Source organism: Bos javanicus, chromosome Y (genome assembly GCF_032452875.1).
Source record: "Bos javanicus breed banteng chromosome Y, ARS-OSU_banteng_1.0, whole genome shotgun sequence".
NCBI lineage: Eukaryota > Metazoa > Chordata > Mammalia > Artiodactyla > Bovidae > Bos > Bos javanicus.
In genome coordinates, this window is record NC_083898.1 from 948837 (window position 1) to 973244 (window position 24408).

At 48.6% G+C, this 24408-nt stretch overlaps 1 protein-coding gene across 1 annotated transcript in view; it reads right to left on the reverse strand.

Annotated features, from left to right (window-relative positions):
- LOC133243835 (protein Shroom2-like) overlaps positions 1 to 24408 on the reverse strand; it is a 150341-nt gene that overhangs the window by 61302 nt on the left and 64631 nt on the right. Inside the window, 1 exon segment of the mRNA XM_061410559.1 lies at positions 16676 to 16827. Coding sequence (XP_061266543.1) covers positions 16676 to 16827 — 152 coding nt within the window.

Consider the following 24408-nt stretch of genomic DNA (forward strand, 5'->3'; position numbering starts at 1 on the left):
TTTCCAGGTGCGAATTGGCCCTCGGGCTGCCAAAATGATTCTGTTTCTTTTTAAACATGTTTTCAAAAAAATTTTTTTTTTTTTGGCATAGTGGAATCCTGGTTTCCTGACTGGGGATCAAACCCATAGCCCTTGCCCTGGAAGCTGGGTTGTAACCACTTGACTGCCAGGGAAGTCCTCCAGATTTCTTCAAAGTAAGAAGATAGATACATCTTGCCTTCCCTTTTCCGTCTCCCCACCAAAAACCACAGCAGCATCTTTTGTCTTGCCCATGTCAGTGCAACTTTGCAGACACCCCTGGCCTCCTTGAGGAGAAGGTGTGGGCTGGGTGTTACCGGATTGGGTGCATTTATTTACCCACTCACTTAGGCAAACATGGCTGTCCTGTAGTCAGTGGGCAGTGTGCATGCATGTGTCTGTGTTAGTCACTCGGTCGTATCTGAATCTTTGCAAACCCATGGACTGTAGCTTGCCAGGTTCCCCTGTCCATGGGATTGGGGTGTGTGTGTGTGTGTGTGTGTGTGTTTGTGTGTGTGTGTGTGTCTGTGTCTGTGTTAGTCATTCAGTGGTATCCAACTCTTCGCAACCCCATGGACTGTAGCCCGCCGGGCTCCTCTGTCCATGGGATTGTCCTGGCAAGAATACTGGAGTGGGTTGCCATTTCCTTCTCCAGGGGATCTTCCTGACCCAGGGATTGAACCCGTGTATCTTGCATTGTAGGCAGATTCTTTACCATCTGAGCCACCAGGAAAGCCCTAACAGAGACCAGTGGACACGTATTGCTCTGAGCCTGTCAGAGTTCAATGGGGACTCTGTGTGTGTATGTATGTGTCAGTCACTCAGTCGTGTCCAATCTTTGCAAACCCATGGACTATAGCATGCTAGGCTCCCCTGTCCATGGGACTGGTGTGTGTGTGTGTATTTATGGCTATGTGTCTGTGTTAGTCACTCAGTCATATCCAACTTTTTGCAAACCCATGGACGTAGCCCACCAGCTTCCTCTCTGTCCATGGGATTCTCCTAGCAAGAATACTGGAGTGGGTTGCCATTCCCTTCTCCAAGGAATCCTCCCGACCCAGGGATCAAACCCGGCTCTCTGGCATTGCAGGCAGATTCTTTGCCATCTGAGCCACCAGGGAAGCCCTAAAGGGGATCAGTGGACATGTATTGCCCTGAGCCTGTCAGAGTGTCTGAAGTCATCTAAAGGTCCCCCATGGTGGGCATCACCATGCCCTAGACCAGCGGGCTCCAGTCCATTCCTGCCAGGGCTTCTGAACGTCACAGGCGCCTTCTCTGCCCCCGCCACAGTCACCATCATTCATGAGGGCTTATTAGGGTTTGACCACACCTGCCCAGGTGTCGGAAATCCATGCAGCTGCCATATGAACGTCACAAAGCCTCCAGGGCGAGCTACTACGTGAGGAGATGATGCACACTTGCCTCTCCTGCTCCTGCAATTCAGGACGGACCTAGTCTCGCCACAGGCAACTCCAGATCAGAGCTGAAGGGCACAACTGAGCCTTTAAGTATCTAACAGATGTCAAACATTCTTTCCAACAGGCAAGAACCGTAAAGACTCTTATGCAATAACAAATAGTAATGAAAACCCAGACCTTCTGATGACTCAGATAATTAACAAGGAAAAAAAAACCCATAGGTGGCAAAAATGTGGAAGGTGTTGACTTGATGACAACTGCCTACGAAGTGAAGCATAAGATGGATGAATCCATCCCACCTCAGGAGTAAAGCGATTATAAAAACCAAGACTGTACCTCATAGAGTTTCTCAAGATCCTCGTAAGGAAGCTTGTGGCCACATGAATTTCATTTTCAGAAGGCTTTTTCTGTGCTATAATATCCAGTACATCTTTCATCTTCCTTCACAGGTAATTAATGAAGGGAGGAACTAGACAGACTGCAGGCAAAGGAAAGAGAGGCTGGGAAAAGGAAAGGCCTCACACTGTGTGGTAAATTATTGCAACTCCATAATAGGAAAGAGTGGGAAACTAGCTGGTTTACTGGGGCAGTCCTGCACCCTGAGAGGAGTAATGTCTCTCATCCCATTTTAAAAGATAATATAAGCAGATCTCAGAGAGATAAAGCTAGCCACATGAATGCTTTGGTTTCCTAGTGCATATAAACATTGTGTTTACACTACACTGGAGCAATAGCATATTTACGAAAACAATGTACAGACCTTATTTTAAATTAAAAAATGCTAACTATCCTTTGTGGCACCCCACTCCAGTACTCTTGCCTGGAAAATCCCAGGGACAGAGGACCCTGGTGGGCTGCCGTCTATGGGGTCACACAGAGTCGGACACGACTGAAGCGACTTAGCAGCAACAGCAGCAACAGCAACCACCCTCTGAACCTCCAGAACCTAGTAGTAATGCAAGTAAAATCAAACATCACTGACCACAGAGACCGTAACAAATGTGAGGGCGGAAAAGTTCGAAACACTGTGAGAATTACCAAAATGTGAGACACAAAGAGACAAAGTGAACAAGTACTGTTGGAAAAATGTCACCAACAGGCTAACTAATGGCACTAATGGCTTGAGAGGGCTGCCACAATTTTTAATTTGTAAAAAACAAACAAACAAACAAAAAAACGCCAGGATCTGTGAAGCACAATACAGCCAAGTATGTCTACACACGGGTTTCCCAGGTGGCTCAATGATAAAGAGGCAACCTGCCAATGCAAGGAGACGCAGGAGACGCAGGTTCAATCCCTAGGTTGGGAAGATCCCCTGGAGGATGGGATGGCAACCCACTCCAGGATTCTTGCCTGGAGAATCCCATGAACAGAGGAGCCCAGTGGGCTACAGTCCATGGGGTCACAAAGAGTTAAACCCGACTGAGTGACTAAACAATGTCTATACACAGATACATGTTTCTACTTTGAGAAGACACAGCCAAGGGTCACAGTACTAACTAGGGCTTTTAAAAACAAATGAAAGCACAGTGGAAAGGGTGGTACCCACAAGCTCTAAGTAAGGAACTGGGGCTACTGGGGACAGTGAAATTTTCCTAAAATATGTCTGCTTATGTCAGATCTTCAGACTTTCCTAGAGCATAGTAAACATATTTGGGAATCAAGGGAGGCTCCCTGATAGCCCAGCTGGTAAAAAATCCACCTGCAATGCAGGAGAATGGTTCAATTTCCTTGTTCGGGAAGATCCCCTGGAGAAGGGATTAGCTAGCTACCTACCCACTCCAGTATTCTTGGGCTTCCCTGTGGCTCAGCTGGTAAAGAATCTGTCTGCAATGTAGGAGACCTGGGTTCGATTCCTAGGTTGGGACGATACCCTGAAGAAGGGAAAGACTACCCACCCACTCCAGTATTCTTGGGCTTCCCTGGTGGCTCAGCTGGTAAAGAACCTGCCTGCAATGCAGGAGACCTGGTTCCAACCCTGGGTTGGGAAGATACCCTGGAGCAGCGAAAAGCTACCCACTCCAGTATTCTGGCCTGGAGAATTTTCCATGGACTCTATAGTCCATGGGGTTGCAAAGAGTTGGACACAACTAAATAGCTTTCTCTTTTCAGATAGTTTGCCAGCCCCTCTAGTGGCTAAAACAGCAGGGTTTTTTTAATTTTTCTTTTTTTTTTTTTCTTTTTTAAGAATTTATTTATTTTTTATATTTATTTATTGGGTCTTGATTGTGGCACACCAGGATCTTCATTGCATCTGGTGGGGCATGCGGGCTTTCTTGCTGCCCAGCATGTGGGATCCTGGTTCCCCAACCAGGGCTCAAACTGGCATCTCCTGCATTGCAGGGCAGATCTTTAACCACTGGACCACCAGGGGGTGCCCCCTGAGGTTTTCTGGATGAGAGAGAGGCGGGCGACTGGCTGAGAGCTAATCTCAGGCACCACAGTCTTTGGGAACAGCTGCTGCTGCTGCTGCTAAGTCGCTTCAGTCATGTCCAACTCTGTGAGACCCCACAGACGGCAGCCCACCAGGCTCTGCCGTCCCTGGGATTCTCCAGGCAAGAACACTGGAGTGGGTTGCCGTCTCCTTTCCAACTCTGTGTGACCCCATAGATGGCAGCCCACCAGGCTCCCCGTCCCTGGGATTCTCCAGGCAAGAACACTGGAGTGGGTTGCCATTTCCTTCTCCAATGCATGAAAGTGAAAGGTGAGAGTGAAGTTGCTCAGTCATGTCCGATTCTTAGTAACCCCATGGACTGCAGCCTACCAGGCTCCTCTATCCATGGGATTTTCCAGGCAAGAGTACTGGAGTGGGGTGCCATTGTCTTCTCCGCATTGGGACCAGACTGGGCAGCAAAGAGCAGGGGACCAAACGCTGCTCTGGCTCCACCTGGAGTCCCCAGGTGGAACAGAGAGAGGAGGGGCAGATATAAGATGCTCATCTGAGGAGAAGACTTATGTTTCTTCCTACACAAGATAAACACTTGTGTGGCTTTCAACCACTGGGAGCCTGCCAGCGTGGGGCCATGAGGGGTGCAGAGGCCACCAGTAAGCTAGTGGGGTTGCTCAGTAGCATCCAGCTCTTTGTGATCCCGTGGACTGTAAGCCTACCACCCTACTCTGTCCATGGGATTTTCTCTAGGCAAGAGCACTAGAGTGGGTTTGCCATTTCCCTTCTGTGGGGGAATCCTCCCAATCCTGGGGATGGAACCCAGGTCTCCCTGCATTGCAGGCAGATGCTTTTGCCGTCTGAGCCACCAGGCACGGGCCACGGGATGCGTCAAAACAAGACACCCCAATGTGAGGGAGCAAGGGATACCTGCTCGGGGTTAACTGCCTCATGTGTATGGGTAGGGAAGACCCACACAGCAGCTAAAGTGCCCTGAGCCCTTGGGGACGGGGAGCCCCCAGAAGACATCAAACAGGAGTGGACCTGAGTGCTATGGAAGGAACACCCCCCTCACGGCCCCCATTTCCCCCACCACGGGCCCCAGTCGGACACAAGCCAGCTTGGCTGAGGGAAACCAGCAAGGACGCCCCTTTCCGGGAGGGAGGAGGCTGGCATAGCTCAGCCCAGAGATGCCCAAGGCTGTGCAGGCAGGGATGCTCAGGAGAAAAGAGCCCAGATCTGACCAGGACAGGGGGTGCTAACGCCACACCCCCACCCCCGGTGCTGGGAGCTCTGAACTCCAGCAGTTCCGGAAACGCAAGGGGGCTGAGTCCAAGCCATGCCCACCAGGAGACTAATACTGTGACTGGTCACCCCAGCAAATAGGAGAGACATCCTTTGTACTCCAATGGCTACTGTGGCTAGGACAATTTTTTTTAAAAATATGTGTATTGTAGAAAATGTGGCACATTTAAAAATCAGAAGGCCGGTAAGACAACAAACAGCTTCCCTGATGGCTCAGCTGGTCAAGAATCTGCCTGCAATGTGGGAGACCTGGGTTCGATCCCTGGATTGGGAAGATCCCCTGGAGAAGTATTCTCCAGTATTCTGGCCTAGAGAATTCCATGGACTAGTAGAATAACCCGTAACTTAAAGATGACCGTGAGTAACATCTCTCTGCATTTCTTCCCCTGTTTTAGATAGTTCAGAGTCCTGCAGACCCGGTGGGGCCTTTTTCTCTGCAGCCTACTGGGTTTGGTGGGCATTTCTGCATGTCACTGTCACTCTTCTAAAATGTCTTTTTTGGGGGGCCATGTGGCATACAGGATCCTAGTTCTCTGACTTGGGATCAAACCTGGGCCCTCTGTCATTGGAAGCACGGAGTCTTAACCACTGCACCACCAGGGAAGTCCTGTAAGTGTCATTTTTAATATGGCCTAATATTCCTTCCACGTAAATGCTAAAAAGCTACCGTGTTGGTTAGCAAAACACTGGCTTGTCTAGTTTCCAAATCAAATTATCCATCCTAAGGAAGGTTCCCTGAAACCTTTTCTACCAGGTGCAAACCAAAATTAATCTCAGTTTGCAAAAGAAACTGTAGCCTGTCCGGCTCCTCTATCCATGGGATTTTTCAGGCAAGAATACTGGAGTGGGTTGCCATTTCCTTCTCCAGGGGATCTTCCCCACCCCAGGGATTAAACTCAGGTCTCCCGCACTGTGGGCAGACTCTGCCCTCTGAGCCACAAGGGAATCCCAGTTTACTTCAATATTAAAAATAATTTTATATGGCAGGTAGTCTTTTTCTTTTTTTTTTAAAGAAGAGGTTTAGATCAGAAATATTAAACATGCTAGGATACTACTGAATATTAAGAATGGATCTAGATCTTGAAAATGCATTTTTTAAAACGGAACTTTTTTTGAGTGACATTTCACTTGAGTGAAATATTCACAATCTCAGACAATTCTTCTCTCAAACAAAATCAATAAATAAAAATCACGTGAATGCTGGGTTATTTTCCTAACCTTTCCAAATGCAGCAATCAGCGGCTGCCTCAGAAAATAAACACAGCCTGCATGTGGCCCCTGCAAGCACGGTGGGCCTGAGAATACAGGGTCTGCACGCTGGGAGGCCAGAGGGGAAGGCAGGGCCTTGGCTGGACACCGTGACAGGGGAACCACAGGGTGTGCGGGCTGCAGGTGACACTGGCCATGGGGAGACTTCTGGGGGAATAAAACCCCAAGTGACGCTCGGAGCCATCTTAAAAGCAAGAGCAGGAGTGGACAGCAGTGGGAAGGGCCTGACAGATAAAGGAGAGCCTGGAAAGTCCTGCAGATGCTTCCCACTGAGTACTGGGGTGGCCAAGATGAGCTCCAGGCAGGGAGACCCCAGAGCTTCCGGTCGCAGTGGGACAGAGGTCTACGTGATGCTGATACTGCACCCCAGCTAGAAGAAAGCCAAAACCGTAAACATCCTTTTTATTAAGTTTTTTGAAACCAACACATCCAAAAGCACCACCCTACAAACACTAGGAGAAGACTCTTGAGAATCCCTGGCACTGTAGGGAGATACAACCACTCCATCGTAAAGGAAATCAGTCCTTGGAAGGACTGTTGGTAAATCTGAAACCCCATACTTTGGCCACGTGATGCGAAGAGCTAACTCACTGGCAAAGACCCTGATGCTGGGAAAGATGGAAGGCGGGAGGAGAAGAGGGTGACAAAGGAAGAGATGGTTGGATGGCATCAGAGACTCGTTGGACTTGAGTTTGAGTAAACTCCGGGAGTTGGGAGATGGACAGGGAAGCCTGGTGTGCTGCAGTCCCTGGGGTCACCAAGAGTTGGACACGACTGAGTGACTGAACACAACAACAGACACTGAATGAAGCCTCACCCTGAGCTGCAGCTGCCTTCCTGCCCCGGTTAAGCCTCTCCATCTCCAGAGCTGTCTCTGCCTCCAAGCGCTCTAAGGTCCTTGCAACTCAGCTCTGCAGATCAGGCCCTTGCTCCACAACCCTCAGCGGCTCCCACAGGCCAGGGAGCGACACACAGGGCCCCGCAGAGCTGTCATGTGCTCCCTGGGTGGGCAGCCCGCACTGGCACAAGGCCTTCTGGCCATTCAGAGGCAAACTGGGGTCTAAGATGCACAGCTCTAGCCCCAGGCTAACCACACACCCCTGGAGCATCCCCTTTGCCAGCCTCTTTAGGAGGTCCTGGCATTGCTGACATGGGCCACGTCTCTGTCTCCAACCTGGCTCAGCCTTCATAGGACAGCTCGACGTGGGGTCGGCTTTTAGCCCTCCTTCCTTTCACCTTCCTTCCATCACCGCTTGTCAGAGCTTTCCGGGTCCCTGCCCATCACCCACTCAGCTGCCAGCCCCCAGGAGGGCAGGAACCAAATGGATGACGTTGGCCACCTGGCTGGAGCACTTCCGACATACGTGAATGAATAAAAAACGCATGTCAGGGCATCTGTTGAGTGGTGGACTGTTTCCCCCCACCCCCCACCCCTCCGCAAGCAGTGACCTGACAACACGGAGCTGTGGATGCTGTGGAGCTGTGGACATCATTCTTGATGAAAGGTGACTAAGAGGCCAGTATTTCCTGCCTTTATACAGAAGGAGAAAAGAAGTGAAGATAAAAATTCCCAAGCGACCTCAATGGCTGAAAGTGACGCCAGACATCAAAGCAGCATTTTAGGCAAATGCCGTGGCCGAGGAGTGTCCGCATGGGATCAAAGCTTCAGGGTTCCACTAGACTGGGGCACCTCTTACCTGTCCCCTAGCCAGGACAAGCGCATACTTGTCTCGGCCACTCGTGTTCCCCAGATGTATTCACAGGGAAGACCACACAGACACGTGACACAGTGAACACAGACAGAAGGGGGACAGACCCAGACGACTGGGCTGTCTTTCTGTTAACTTCTGTTAACACCCAGCACCGTTGTTGCTGCTGTTGTTTACTGGATTAGTTGTGTCCTACTCTTTTGCGACCCCAGGGGCTGTAGCCCACCAGGCTCCTCTGTCCATGGGAATTCTCCAGGCAAGAATACTGGAGTGGACTGCATTTCCATCTCCAGGGGATCTTCCCGATCCATAGGGATGGAACCCTGGATTGGCAGGCAGATTCTTTACCCACTGAGCCACCAGTGAAGCCCAACCCAGAACCAGCAATGCTAAAAATGCTTTGTCCAAACCACCACAAATCATAGCGCATATCCCCAGTTGCTGAACACATGGTTTCGTTCAACTTGATGTTTTTATAAAGGTACCAACACAGCTTTCTTGGCTACATTTCAACCCTACAATGGGTATTTTGGTCAAGATACCACAGACACTCAAAGCTGCAACCGTTAACATAACTAAATATAAGTAAAAAAAAGGTACAACCATTAACATAACTAACTATAAATATAAATTAACATAACTAAATATAAGCAACAGAGTTGGTGAGTCTTAAGGGTGTACAAACAAAAATATGTACAACATTCTCTGCCTGCCTTAATATATTAGAAACCATCACCTTTTCCACACCACATTTCATCAACATCACTTGCATGCCTTTCAACGAAACACAAATCTTAACTGTTTACCACTCTCTTCTTGGTTCAGAGTAGGAAACATCTCACATAATTCACCTGATTCACTTGCTTAAGCCATACACTAAATCTACATCTGAAAAGAAGCAACCTTTCCCCAAATAAAGCAATTCAGTTCTGTGTGAGTTCCCTACCCCCCATTTTATTTAATAAAAACAAGTCTGATCTTTGTGGTGTTTTTCTTTTTTAACCCTCCTGGTTTTATGTAATAAAAATGACAGAAAACAGCCCAAGCAATTCAACATCTGTGCAATACAAACCTGTGGGTCTACTCTATTTTAACAAGCAAGCAAGCATAGTGGCTAATGGCCATAAAGCCCCCAAACGCTCAAAACAGAAACTTTTCCACTAAAATGTGAATGATGTCTCTCAGACCACTCTGCATAAGCATCCTGGGTAAGACAGACACCCCGAACACACAGAGTTTCCGCCCCTGGAAGAGCTCTCCAGAAGGGAAAGGGGAGATGGGGGGAGGGGGAGAAGGGAGGGGAGTGGGAGAAGAGAGGGGGAAGCGAGAGGGGAAGGGAGGGGAGAAGGTAGATGCAACAGGAAGAGAGAGGAGAAGAGAGGGAGAAGGGGAGAGGAAGTACAGGGGGAGGGGGGAGGGAGAGAACCAAGAGGAGAGGGAGAACGGGGGAGCGGAGGAGGGGAGGGGAGAAGGGGCGAGATGGGAGGGGGAGAGAAAGAAGGGGAGGGGAGGGAAGAAGGGGTAGGGGGAGAAAGAGGGTAGCATCTCCAGTAAGGTACACATACCCCTGAACAAACAAAGTTTCTGTCCCAGGAAGAGCTCTCAAGTGGGAAAAGGGGCTGGGAAGAAGGGAGGGGAGGGGGATAAGGGAGAGGAACAGGAGAAGGGTCAGGGGAGGGGAAAAGAGGGAGGAGGAGAAGGGGGAGGGGGAGAAGGGGAGGGGGAGAAGGGGAGGCGGGAGAAGGGGGAGGGGGAGAGTGAAAGAAGGGGGAGGGTGAGAAAGAGGGAAACATCTCCAGTAAGATACACATCCCCCTGAACACACAGAGTTTCTGACCCAAGAAGAGCTCTCAAGGAGGGGAGAGGGGCTGGGAAGAAGTGAGGGGAGAGGGGAGAAGGGGGAGGGGAGAAAGGGGAGTTGGGGAGGAGGGATGGGGAGGGGGAGAAACAACCTGCCCAGTCCTAGCCACTCCTCAAGCTCCTCTTGAAGCTTCAGGAGCATCTCTCCGCTCATCACTGCTGGGGCCACGCACAGAGCCGCCTGCTCAGGACAGCTGCCTGCTCAGGACAGCTCCGAGGAGCCAGAGGCAGATGGGAGGCCAGATATGATGCTGGCTCAGTGCAGCCCTCAAGGAAATACTGCTGCCCATATACCTCCCACACCTGCCCATCAGACCCTGTGACCCTTCTTTGTTCCCTGACAACACGACCCTGGGAGGGAGTCAGTGTCAGCACTCATCCATCTGGGAAAGAAGCTTGGCTGCAGACAGACAGTGATCAGGGTTCCGGTCCCCTAAGGCATTGCCCTCTGGGCTCTGGCTTCTAAATGATGACAAGATTTGCAGGGCCCGAGAAACCAGATGTCTCCACTTTGTGACTCTCGGCAAGGAGGAGAAAGACAAACACAGCCAGCAGACATCACCAGCGGGAGGGAAGTATGTCAACCACAATTCCCATTTTGGGACTGCCCTGGTGGTCCAGTGGTGAAGGATCATCCGCCTGCCAATGCAGGGGACACGCGTTCAATCCCTGGTCCAGGAAGATCCCCCAGGCCTAGGAGCAACCAAGCCCACGTGTGACAACTACTGAGCCCATGCTCCAAAACAACAGGAGCCACTGCAATGAGAAGCCCACGCACCGCAAACAGAGTGGACCACCGCCCCCCAGCTCCCCACAACTAGAGACAAGCCTGTGCAACAACAAACCTAGCACAGACCCCTCCCCTCAAAAGAAAACAAAAAACAAAAAGACCCAACCAACCAACCAGAAAAAACTACGCACGGTGTTCACAAAGCCTGTTTCACCTTGAGGTGCATACATGCCTTTCCGCAGATCCTCCCAGAACAACCCAAGCTGCACTGGCCACTCTCACCATCAGGACCCTAAGCTGTCCTCAGTCTTTATCAGAAAAGCCACCTTTTTCTTAAGGTGCCTGGGGTGGTTAGATAATTAAGGGTTAAGGAAGTGCCTCTGCCATCTGGTCAACCTCCAACATTGGATTACTTGTGTGTTGGTGGCTTAGTCAATGAATTCACTGTAGAGTGCCTTTATAATCACTTAAAAAACAAAAAACAAGTATGTGATCTATTGTGGAGTTCTACATGGAATCTGGGTCTCCTGCATTGCAGGCGGTCTCTTTACCTGACTGAAGCACCAGGGAAGCCCAAGGCATAAAACACTAGAAAACTGCTCTTCTCAGACATACAAGTCAAAGTAGTGATTGCCTAGGGATGGAGACAGATGAGAATGGGGAGATTAGACAAAGAAGGATACGGGCTTCCTAGGTGGTGCAGTGGGAAAGAATCTACCTGCCAATGCAGGAGACGCAAGACACTGGGGTTCAATCCCTGGGTTGAGAAGATCCCCTGGAGAAAGGAACAGCAACCCACTGCGGTATTCTCGCCTACCGAATCCCATGGACAGAGGAGCCTGGCGGGCTACGGTCCGTGGGGTGCAAAGAGTCAGACATGACTGAGTGACCAAGCAGAGAAGGATATATGTTATTGACTTAATAACTCAATTTTAAAAGCACTCACAGGACTTCTTGGGTATACCTAGTGGTTAAGACTCCATGTTCCCAATGCAGGGGGCCCAGGTTCAATTCCTGGTCAGAGGACTAGATCCCACATGCCGAGACTAACACCTGGCACAGCCAAACAAATAATAATTTAATTAAAAAATATAACTTAGAATGGAGTTTTAAAAGTCCTTACTGTGTGCACCATCTCACACGCTAGTAAAGTAATGCTCAAAATTCTCCAAGCCAGGCTTCAGCAAAACGTGAACCATGTACTTCCAGATGTTCAAGCTGGTTTTGGAAAAGGCAGAGGAACCAGAGACCAAATTGCCAACATCTGCTGGATCATTGAAAAAGCAAGGGAGTTCCAGAAAAACATCTATTTCTGCTTTATTGACTATGCCAAAGCCTTTGTGTCGATCACAATAAACTGTGGAAAATTCTGAAAGAGATGGGAATACCAGACCACCTGACCTGCCTCTTGAGAAACCTGTATGCAGGTCAGGAAACAACAGTTAGAACTGGACATGGAACAACAGACTGGTTCCAAATAGGAAAAGGAATACATCAAGGCTGTATATCATCACCCTGCTTATTTAACTTATATGCAGAGTACATCATGAGAAACGCTGGGCTGGAAGAAGCACAAGCTGGAATCAAGACTGCTGGGAGAAATATCAATAACCTCAGATATGCAGATGACACCACCCTTATGGAAGAAAGTGAAGAAGAACTAAAGAGCCTCTTCATGAAAGTAAAAGAGGAGAGTGAAAAAGTTGGCTTAAAGCTCAATGTTCAGAAAACTAAGATCATGGCATCCAGTCACATCACTTCATGGGAAATAGATGGGGAAACAGTGGAAACACTGTCAGACTTTATTTTTGGGGGCTCCAAAATCACTGCAGATAATGATGGCAGCCATGAAATTAAAAGATGCTTACTCCTTGGAAGGAAAGTTATGACCAACCTAGATAGCATATTCAAAAGCAGAGACATTACTTTGCCAACAAAGATCCATCTAGTCAAGGCTATGGTTTTTCCAGTGGTCATGTATGGATGTGAGAGTTGGACTGTGAAGAAAGCTGAGCACTGAAGAATTGAGGCTTTTGAACTATGGTGTTGGAGAAGACTCTTGAGAGTCCCTGATTGGACTGCAAGGAGGTCCAATCAGTCCACCCTAAAGGAGATCAGTCCTGGGTGTTCACTGGAAGGACTGATGCTGAAGCTGAAAATCCAATACTTTGGCCACCTCATGCAAAGAGTTGACTCACTGGAAAAGACCCTGATGTTTGGAGGGATTGAGGGCAGGAGGAGAAGGGGACGACGAGGATGAGATGGCTGGATGGCATCACTGACTTGATGGACGTGAGTCTGAGTGAACTCCAGGAGTTGGTGATGGACAGGGAGGCCTGGAGAGCTGCGATTCATGGGGTTGCAAAGAGTCGGACACGACTAAGCGACTGAACTGAACTGAACTGAACTATGTGCATCGTCAGGATTTAAAGCAGGAATTCACCATGTGTCAGGTGACGGTAACAGATTCTAATATTAACTAACTCCCTGGTTTGTGAAATTCACCCGTTTATAAAATTTTATGCATATGTCTAGGAAAAATCTATTTCAGAGTTTTCCAATAGGCAAAATAATACCTCCCTGTGTGTGTGCTCTGTCACTCTGTCGTGTCCAACTCTTTGCAACCCCGTGGACTGTAGCCCACCAGGCTCCTCTGTCCATGGGATTCTCCAGGCAAGAATACTGGAATGGGTTGCCATTTTCTCCTCCAGGGGATCTTTTCAACCCAGGGATCGAACCTATGTCTGCTGCATTGGCAGGTGATTCTTTACCACTCAGCCACATGGGATGCCCAAATAATACCTACACACAGCATTAAAATTTAATATAAAATAACTTAAAATTTTCAAAAATATCTAAGCTTGTCATTTAAAGTGTGTTTAAAAAAAAAAAGCATCTGAATCAACCACTTGTTTCGGTTTTATAACGTGTTACATGTGTTATGTTACTTAGATTCCTAAGTTCAGTCACTCAGTTGTCTCTCAGTCTTTTTGACCCCATGGACTGTAGCCCATCAGGCTCCTCTGTCCATGGGACTCTCCAGGCCAGAATACTGGTGTGGGTTGCCATTTCTTTCTCCACATTACTTAGATTACTAAGCCATTCCGAACTAGATAATCATTCTGCACACCTGTCACTTAAAGAGAACCCGGGTATGCAGAATGCAAAAGTGACAGTCTATACTGGGGGCTCCCCTCCACCCTTCGGAGTCCAAATCTGACTGTGTTCCCACCGTTCTTTGAATATCCACTTGTCCCCACCAGCAAGCAGGCCCCCAGGCCTCTTCTACCTCCTCTCACAACCAGTTCTCATGGCTTGTGCTCCAAACAGAACTCAGATCGTCTTGTTTTAAGACCCTTACATATGTTCCTTGAATTCAGAACAAGCTTCTGAACACATGGAAGGGTGTTCCACCTCACTCCCATGGACAGAAATGCCTATTTCAAGCAATAAAAGCATCTGTCATCTATCCCATCCACAAAGGCAGCGAAAACAAACTTCACAAGGCATGTACTTTCTGACTCAAAACCTCTCACATGAGGAATGGACCACGATGACTTACACACACACGGACTTGGGTGCAAAGGCGCCACAGCACAGCAGTGTCTGCTGCATGAATACTCTGGAAGCACCATAAACATCCATACAGAGAGGATCTGTTACCCACACAGTGGACCATCCAGACCTCGGAGCATCGTGGGGTCATTAGGACAAGTCATGAGTCAGACCTCAGGGCGCTCAACAAACTCCACTTTCATGTGTAAACACATAAGCGCCTGTTTCTCCAAGGAAACCTAAGAGCGTAGTACTGACACGGCCGCTCTCCGGAGAGGCAAAACGAGGGGATGCAGTTGGGTGGGAGAAAGGCTGATGGACTCCATGCAATTCCCTTTTGAAAGTGAATATTGGGACTTGCCTGGTGGTCCAGTGGCTAAGAAACTGCGCTCTGAATGCAGGGCGCCAGGGGTTCCAGCCCCGGTCAGGGAACTAGATCCCAGGTGCCACAACTAAGACCCGGCACACCCAAATAAATAAAAATAAATACTTAACGACGACATGAAAAGTGAAATGGTTTCCCACATCCATGTGTCACTCTCAGTACGGATAAATGCAGAATAAAAAATCACACTTGGAGAAAACTGTAGCTGGTATTCCAGCAGCCACCCCTGAAGAGTGCTTGTTTTGACCACTGCGCAGTGAGCAAACCCTTTGAGGGCACTGCGTAGAACCCTTTGGGGTCACTGCAGCTGACCGCTCTTGAGGGACCAAGCTGCTGCTGACCCTGGGAACACACGACACCGAACCCTAAAAGCTTCTCCTCTTTAAAAGTGCAGAGGTCGATGAGGTGACCCCAAAGAAACGCTACACCACGACAGCATCTCTCTTGTCCCCTCCACCCCAAAGGGCTCAGAAACAGCCATGCCGGGACACTAGTTTTCTGATGTACAAGGACAATCGCCTATTCCACGGAGCAATGAGGCTGCTCCGTTAATGCGGCAAAGAAAACTTTCTCCTTCTTCACTTTCTGAACCTCCTCCATGGATGCTATTTTGCTTCCCCCCCAAAAAAATCCTTTGGGATATGTCTTCAAGTCTGTACTAAAAACTGAAGTGCAAGGGCAGGTCATTTTACTTTTTAAAATTTACAGCCAATCTTGGAAAAGACTGGACTAATTCTGTTTAAAAAAGGCAGGTCAACACTGTACTGTGAATGAGCTAACTGTGAAATACCAAGTGGAGGATTATTTCTCTATATAAAAGCAGTCACGGGAATTTCTTGGCTGTGCAGTGGTTAAGACTCTGGTGCCATCACTTTGGGGCCCTGAGTCTGATCTCTGGTCAGGGAACTAAGATCTTGCAAGAATTCCATGGAATGCTCTAGGCAAGAATACTGGAGTGGGTAGCCATTCCATTCTCCAGGGGCTCTTCCCAACCCAGGGATCGAACCCAGGTCTCCCACATTGCAGGCAGATTCTTTCCAAGCTGAGCCACCACGGAAGTTCAAGAATACTGGAGTGGGTAGCCTATCCTTTCTTCAGGGGATCTTCCCAACCCAGGAATCGAACCATGGTCTGCTGCACTTCAGGCAGATTCTTTACCAGCTGAGCCACCAGGGAAGCCGGCAAGCTTTGCAGCCAGCGTGGCCCAAAACAATCACCAATACCTCTGAGCTGCCCATCTGTACTGTTCTAGTTCCTGCCTGTAAAAGCATCAGGTCCACAATTTCGCTCCCTGACCCCCTCAAATTATCCCAACTCCTATTAACAATTTGCTTTCTAAACTAGTATGCTTGCCTGCCCCAGAGCTCAGCACAGTGCTAGAAACACCTGGATATCTGTGTACATCACTCCACGTTAGCATGAGATCCGAAAATCCAGTAGCCTGCCGCCTTGTGTTAAAACTGGGCCATGACACTTTGATTCATTTAGAGAATCAGCTATTGCCAGGGATAAGATTTAAGGAATCAAAATCACTTCACAAGTCAAAAATTAACACTCAGCAGTAATGAAAGAAGGAATCTTGTAAGAACTGACTGTTACCAGGAACTCTACTCAATACTCTGTGACAAGCACAGGAAAACAATCAAAAAAAGAGTGTGTGTGTTTGCATATATATATATATATATATGTATGTATAACTGATTCAATTTGCTGTCTTTTCCAAAGAGTCCGCCATTTGCATCACATGGCGAAAGTATTGGAGCTTTAGCTAAGTTAACTATGCTCCAACATAAAACTAAATTAAAAAAATAGAAAAAGAGAAGGAAATCTTTCAAATTTGTGAAGTTGGATTCATCCTTGGCCAAGAGATGAATCACTCATATACTTCCTAAGTGTACACGCTCAAATATGTATGCACACACACACACACACACGTCCACATTAGGACTGTCACAGTTGACACAGGGCAGCCAATAGACTCCAAGCTTTGCTGACCTGCTCATCTCTGTCCATAAACAAGGCTTGACGCCTAGGTCTTACCTTTTCACCACCAGCTTCAGGGTCTTATGAGACCCCTTCACCAAGCAGATGGCCTCCTGTCTAAACCCAGACAGACAGATGTCATTGATGCCCACGATCTCGTCTCCGGCCAGCAGTTTGTCCACAGACGCGGCTTTGCTGCCTTCTTCAACCTGCAACGCAGAAAGAGGGTCCATGAGCTCCCCCCACCAAATGAGCAAACCAGTCCTCAGGACTTGACAAGGAGGACGTGTAGCTCCGTGCTACCCACCAGTTCTTGGACTGGCTTTAGGACGACCTAGGAGTGAAAGGATCCAGCTTGGGCCCCAATTCCCTGTGGGAGACCAGGGATCCACCCCTCTCCTGGTCTGTACTCCTCATCTGGTCAGCATCTGCAAAGCCTACCGTTTACAGAAGGGGCAGCAGAGTACAGACACTAAAAAACACACGGGAAACCACAGGTCCAGACGGACCCCTTTGCTTTCTGGATCTCCTTCCTCCAAAAAAACACAAGATGGGTGTTTTAAAATCATTCACAAGTTATGTCTCACCCATCAATCCTGCACCTAGAGCTTCCCTGGGGGTCCCATGGTTAAAAAATCTGCCTGCCAACGCAGGAGACATGGGTCAGAGCCCTGTTCAGGGAAGAGTCCATTTCCCACAGTGCAAGAAAGCTCGTGTACGACAACCGCTGAGCCTGGGCTCCAGAGCCCGGGGGGCCACAACTACTGAAGCCCGTGCACTGAAGAGCCTGTGTTCTGCAACAAGAGAAGCCAGCGCAATGAGACGTCCACAGGCTGCAAGTGGACAGGGGCGCCTGCTCACCACAACTGGAGAAAGCCCACGTGCACCAACAAAAGACCCACCAGAGCCAAAAAAAAAAAAATCTTTTTTTAAAGTCCTGCACCTAGGACTTTTTCTGTAACAGGTTTCTTTCAATGTTGTTGTTGTTGTTGTTTTTTAATTTCTGTAACAGCTCTATTTAGCTATAAGACGAATACAAGCCAATCCGCCCACGTACACATGAATGAATGGACTGTTAGTTGTATTCAGACTCGTCCAACCATCACCACCCACCCAGCTGAGAACAGGCTTCCTAAGCCAGAAGAAACCTCGTACCTGTCAGCAGTCACTCTCCAGCCCTCCCCGGAGACCATGTACATGTACACGTCGTACTGTGGACACTTGATACACACAGTCATACAACAGGTGGGCTTTTGTGTCGGGCTTCTTTCACTCATGATGTGTTTTACAGGTGTGTCCGTGTTGACCCCTGTGTTGGAACTCTGTTCCTTTTTAGGGCTGAGTGATACTCCATCGTACCAATCGACCACATTCAATGTATCTGTTCATCAGGGATGGATATATTTACTTTGTTTCTACTGATTGGGCTATTCAGTCAGTTCAGCTCAGTAGTTCAGTTGTGTCTGACTCTTTGCCACCCCACAGACTACAGGACATCAGGCCTCCCTGTCCATCACCCACTCCCGGAGTTAACTCAAACTCATGTCCATTGAGTCGGTGATGCCATCCAACCATCTCACCCTCTGTAGTCCCCGTCTTCTCTCCCCTTCAGTCTTTCCCAGAATCAGGGTCTTTTCCAATGAATCAGTTCTTCACATTAGGTGGCCAAAGTACTGGAGTTTCACCATCAGTCATTCAAATGAACATCCAGGACTGATCTCCTTTAGGATGGACTGGTTGGATCTCCTCACAGTCCAAGAGACTCTCAAGAGTCTCCTCCAACACCACAGGTCAAAAGCATCAATTCTTCAGCGCTCAGCTTTTTTTAGAGTCCAACTCTCACATCCATACATTTGGCTGTCAGCGCCCCATGAACACTTGTATACACATGTTTGTGTGTGAATATGCATCCTCATTTCCCTTGGGTGTACAACTAGGAGTAGAATGCTGGGGTCATATGGTAACTAGGGTAAACATTTTGAGGACCTGGTAGACTGCTTTAAAAAAAAAATATTTATCTGTTTCGCTGTGCTGGGTCTTAGTTGCAACACGTGCCATCTTCCGTCTCCATGGGATCTTAGCTGTGGCAAGACCACAGGTCTCAGCTGTTCCTGACCATAGGATCAAACCCGTGTGTATAAACACTCCCTACTCAGAGTTAGACACAGTATGTACACAAGTGGACTGACTGACTCCTTAAAAGAATTTTACAACTTTTATCCTGAAAATTTTCAATCTATAAATCCTTAACTCAGCTTTTCTTATATAGTAATAATCCAACTAAGCATCGAGTAAGCCATCAATTAACCACCCTATTTTTCCTACCATGTGCCATGTTTACCCTCTCAGTTGTTTCCAGCTCTTTGCTACTTACTCCATGTACTGCAACCCACCAGGCTCCCCTGTCCATGGGATTCTCCAGGCCAGAATACTGGAGTGGGTTGCCATGCCATCCTCCAGGGGATCTTCCAGGAGATCTTCCCAACCCAAGGATTAAGCCCAGATCTCCTGCACTTCAGGCAGATTCTTTACAGTCTGCACCACCAGGGAAGCCCAAGAATACTGGAGTAGGTAGCCTTTCCCTTCTCCAGGGTATCTTCCCAACCCATGGATGGAACCCAGGTTTTCTGCATTGTAGGCTGAGCCATGAGGGAAGCCCAAGAATACTGGAGTGGGTAGCCTGTCCCTTCTCCAGCGGATCACCCAGGAATCGAACCAGGGTCTCCTGTACTGCAGGCGGATTCTTTACCAGCTGAGCTACCTGGAAAGCCCTATGACCCATGAATCAAACCCAGCCAGCTAGGACTTCCCTGGTGGTCCAGTGGTTAAGACTCCGTGCTCCCAATGCAGGAGGCCTGGGTCCCATCCCTGGTCAGGGAAGATCCCACATGCTAGGTGGTATGCCCTCCCCTCACCCTCCCTGCAAAAAATCCAGCCAGCTGTCTTTTTTTTGTTTGGGGTAAATAAAATTTTATTGGAATACAACCACACCCATTTGTTTATACACTGCTACAGGAGAGAATGGAATAGTTTGGGGCCCATAAAGCCAAAAATATTTACTACTTGGCTTGTTACTTAAAAAAAAAAGCTGCCAACCGCTTTTCTACACCAAAAAGCCATTCTTTTTATAAACTGCTAGGAAAACTAGTGAAAAAGATGACTGTTTATGGGCATGCTGCTACTGCTGCGACTAAGTCACTTCAGTCATGTCCGACTCTGTGCGACCCCACAGACGGCAGCCCACCAGGCTCCCCTGTCCCTGGGATTCTCCAGGCAAGAACACTGGAGTGGGTTGCCATTGCCTTCTCCAGTGCAGGAAAGTGAAAAGTGAAAGTGAAGTTGCTCAGTCGTGTCCGACTCTTCATGACCCATGGACTGCAGCCCACCAGGCTCCCCCATCCATGGGATTTTCCAGGCAAGAGTACTGGAGTGGGGTGCCATTGCCAGGGTACAATTTTGGAAGTTCACTGTGCTCCCACTATATGCCAGGGCTGACCTGAAAATCAGTTCCAAACCTCACCAGGCACTAAAGCAAAGAAACATTCCTCCTCTGGCAGTTGCAGAGCTGGAAATGAAGCCACTGAAAGGCTCAAGGATGAAACCACACCATACTTGGACCCGTCTCTCTGCCTGCACCCGAGGACAACTCAACTCCTCCTTAGGGTAACAGAGTAATTCTTTATTGCAAGTTGACACCATAAACAAAACATAATGAACAAAATGACCATTCCAATCAGAACTATGAAGCAATTCGTTCGGCTAACAACTGGTTTCCAAGTCTAGACTATTTTTAATCCCAACGTAATGACAGATCCCATTACGTTTCAACGCTTCAACCCGGCCAAGATTACACACTCAGCCAGAAACAGCCAAGGTGAAGGATATGTGGTGGAGAGTTTAGGTTTTGACATGCCCCAGCTGGGGGTGGCCAAGGGCTATGTCCAATCAGAGGGTTGGTGGGCAGTTAGCTGGGGTGGGCGGGAGGCGGGAGTTCTTGGAGGAAAAGATGGAGTGAACAGCAGGGGAAGGAACTTAAAAGACTGGAGAGGCAGGAATGGAGGCTGTCCACACAGAAAACAGACCTAGGAACAGCAGAAGAACCCTTGGGCTGCCTGGCAGAAGAGGATGAAAGAGCAGGAGACGGAGGAGAAAGAAGGGATGGATGTCCCCAAAGAGACAACAACCAGACATGCACAGAGCTGGTGAATCTGAGCATCACGTTTTTAGAAAGCCTTTAGGTGAAACCATGATGATGGAGGAACCTGCAGGGTCTTATGACAGGTTCTGAAGGTAGCCCTTCTTACAGGCAACTCATCACCTGTTAACGACTCGGCCATGACCTGGTGAGCTTTTCCATCTCATCCCCTTGAACCCTTGCATGTGAGATTCTCTCAAAGCGCTGTCATTAATGTCTGGCTAAGGGACTCGCCTGGAGGTCCACTGGCTAAGAATTTGAGCTTCCAAATGCAGGGTGCCCAAGGTTCGATCCCTGGTCAGGGAACGAGATTCCATGTGCCACTACTAAAGATTCTGAACACTGCAATGAAGATGGAAGATCTTCAATGAAGATCTGGCTCAGCCAAATAAAATAAAAAATTTTTGAACAAAGGTCTGGCTTCACCCCAAAGCCCAAATCACATTGTGTTGCTTCCCTTCATCTGCAAAGACTTCCCAGCTCCTGCTCCAGCCACAAAGACCACATTCCAAGGCAGCCCGTCTGCCTCGTCCAAACCACACTCCACCTACACTCCCAGCAAAAAAAACTGCTCCAGGTTTGGGAGACAGAGTAGCCGGTGGTGATCTCTGCCTATCCAGGCTTCCTCGCCAAGACAAAGCGTTTGTCCGACATTTTTCATGTTCATGGAGAAGAGAGTTGCAAACAAGGCAGCTTTGAAGACCTCAGGTCTGTACTCTTGACCCCATCAAGCTTCTCCTAAGTCTTCCCTAAGGAAGACTTCATCAGGCTTGAACCTAGTGAAGCCCAGACCTGAAGCTGGCCCTAGGGTCCCAGGAATACGGCTCTGCCCATCAGCTGTGTATGGTCTATTGTGCATTACACGTGATGAGTCACGCCTCGAATGCATCGTGCATTGTACACATGCAGGCTCCTTTTATTGCCATCCTCTGTTTAACAGTCATGATAGTGCTGGGCATTGCCAGTCACAGAGGGCACTGTCTGCAGGAGCCACAAACAGGGCAGTCCTGTTCTACAACCACCGGGCAAAGTTCTCAGTGTTCCTTGCTCAGGGGCAAAAAAAAAGAAAACTCCCTTTACAAAAAGGCAGGCAGGCAAGGACAAAGGAATCCACGCCCACCCACGATGCCAGTCCGTGTACCCCGGTCAGAAGGAAAGCCCCAAGCTCACTCGCCAGGCCGAATATTCCGGTTTGGATTATGCACTGGAATTCTGTTTGGCAAACTCCTGTTGAGTTTTTAGGGCTTAGAAGTGTCCAAAAATGAGCAGACTGCCTTGCTGTCCTGATGGAAACATTTACTCTGGAAACAGCAAGAGGGAGGGAAGGGAAAAAAACAGAACAAAAACTAGTCCATGGAACTCTTTTTGGAAGCAAGCTTTCATATTTCATCCAACAGATGTTGTTACTGATGATTGAAGATGACACCCACCAAGGGCGGAGGGGAACCCTGATTTTTGTGGGAGCTGGGACTCATTCAGGAAGGGACAGTGTCACGGCAGAGTCAGGGCAGTGGGGGTGACAGGGGAGGGGCTCAGGGCTGGAGATGAAAGACCTTCACCCCCAGACAGCAACTTGAAAGGGCCAGCAGAGATGGGGGTGGACATTCCATGGGAAGGGGTCAGGACCCGGGCCTGTCTGAAGAATGTCAGCCTGAAAAGTTGTAGCACCCTGGCAAGGGGAGCCTCTGAAGATAAGGCCAGAAGGAGGAAGATGAGGAATTTGACCTTTAGTTTCATAAGCCTGAATGATATCCTGGAGGCAGTGGTGGGGCAGGTTGGGGGAGGGAGTCCCAGAAGGCCCGGCAGGGAAGCAGGGGAGTGACTCTGTATCAAGTGAGCAAATGCGTCTAGCAACTTCATCCTCTAGGTAGAGAGGAAAAAGCATCTCTACTGCCCAGAACACATCACAGATCAGCAGCCACACATGCTCAAACCAAGACAGGGCAGGGAACACGAACATAAGCAAGGACTCTGGCAGCTGGGAAGGCAGGTCAAGGGACATATTCATTGATGGACATCAAGGGCCACTGCAGGAAAGGGGTGTGCTGTTGCTGCTGCTGCTAAGTCGCGTCAGTCATGTTCGACTCTATGCAACCCCACAGACAGCAGCCCACCAGGATCCCCCGTCCCTGGGATTCTCCAGGCAAGAACACTGGAATGGGTTGCCATTTCCTTCTCCAACGCATGAAATTGAAAAGTGAAAGTGAAGTCGCTCAGTCGTGTCTGACTCTTCGGGACCCCATGGACTACAGCCTACCAGGCTCCTCTGTCCTTGGGATTTTCCAGGCAAGAGTACTGGAGTGGGGTGCCATGTGCAGTAGAGCTCAGATATGGAGCTTAGATGGACTGGGAAAATCGCAACCACTGGAGATCAGAATGGAAATGGGAGAAACGTTTAGGTCTGGGATCAGATTTCAAAGGCCATGAATCATACCCACGACTTATCAGCTATGACTAGAAAGCCATCCAGGGGACAGTGTAAGACATCACTGGCTTCTACGAGCTACAACAATCACTGATGTCACCTCCCCGGTCACCCTCCTGAGTTCCCTTGTCTCTGAAGAGAGTTGAGTCATCCAGGAAGAGGATCTAATTGCGAAGCAATCGGAGAGCACATCTTTGGTAACAAAGAAGCCCGTGGTGGGGGGAAAAAAATAAAAAAACATCCATTGAAATGTATCCAAACTTGCACATACTCTCATCACTGGTCTCTGTCTCCTTGGACAATCTCGTGGAGTATCTTATCAGCGATCTGTGGCATTCAAGCTTCCCAGGAACTCTCAGTTCAGTTCCCATTCTTCGCACTCCCATGAACTGCAGCATGCCAGGCTTCCCTGTCCATCACCAGCTCCTGGAGCTTGCTCAAACTAATGTCCACTGAGTGGGTGATGCCATCCAACCATTTCATCCTCTGTCATCCCCTTCTCCTCCTGCCTTCAATCTTTTCCAGCATCAGGGTCTTTTCCAATGAGTCAGTTCTTTGCATCAGGTGGCCAAAGGACTGGAGCTTCACCTTTAGCATCAGTCCTTCCAGTGAATATTCAGGACTGATTTCCTTCAGGATGGACTGGTTGGATCTCCTTGCAGTCCAAGGGACTCTCAAGAGTCTTCTCCAACACTGCAGTTCAAAAGCATCAATTCTTCGACACTCAGCTTTCTTTATAGTCCAACTCTCACATCTGTACCTGACCACTGGAAAAACCATAGCTTTGACTAGACAGGCCTTTTTTGGCAAAGTAATTGACTTTGTTTACAAAGTAGTTGAGTGGAGAATCCCATGGACAGAAGAGCCTAGCGGGCTATGGTCCACAGGGTCGCACAGAGTTGGACACAACTGAAGCGACTTAGCACAGCACACATGTCCTGAGCGTCAGCTGACTATTTCACTGGGGGTAATTTTTTTTAACACAAAACATACTCAATGGCAATCTGGTGTCACAACTGTGCACAAAATATGTCTTGAACATTTAAAATGACTTTGACTCCCAGGTGTTTTAGAAGACCCACTTCCCAAAGAAAAGTATTTCTTGATCCTGGCTCTTTCTTGTCCCTCATCATGACATTCCAGCTTCCAATAATGTGCCATGAACATGCC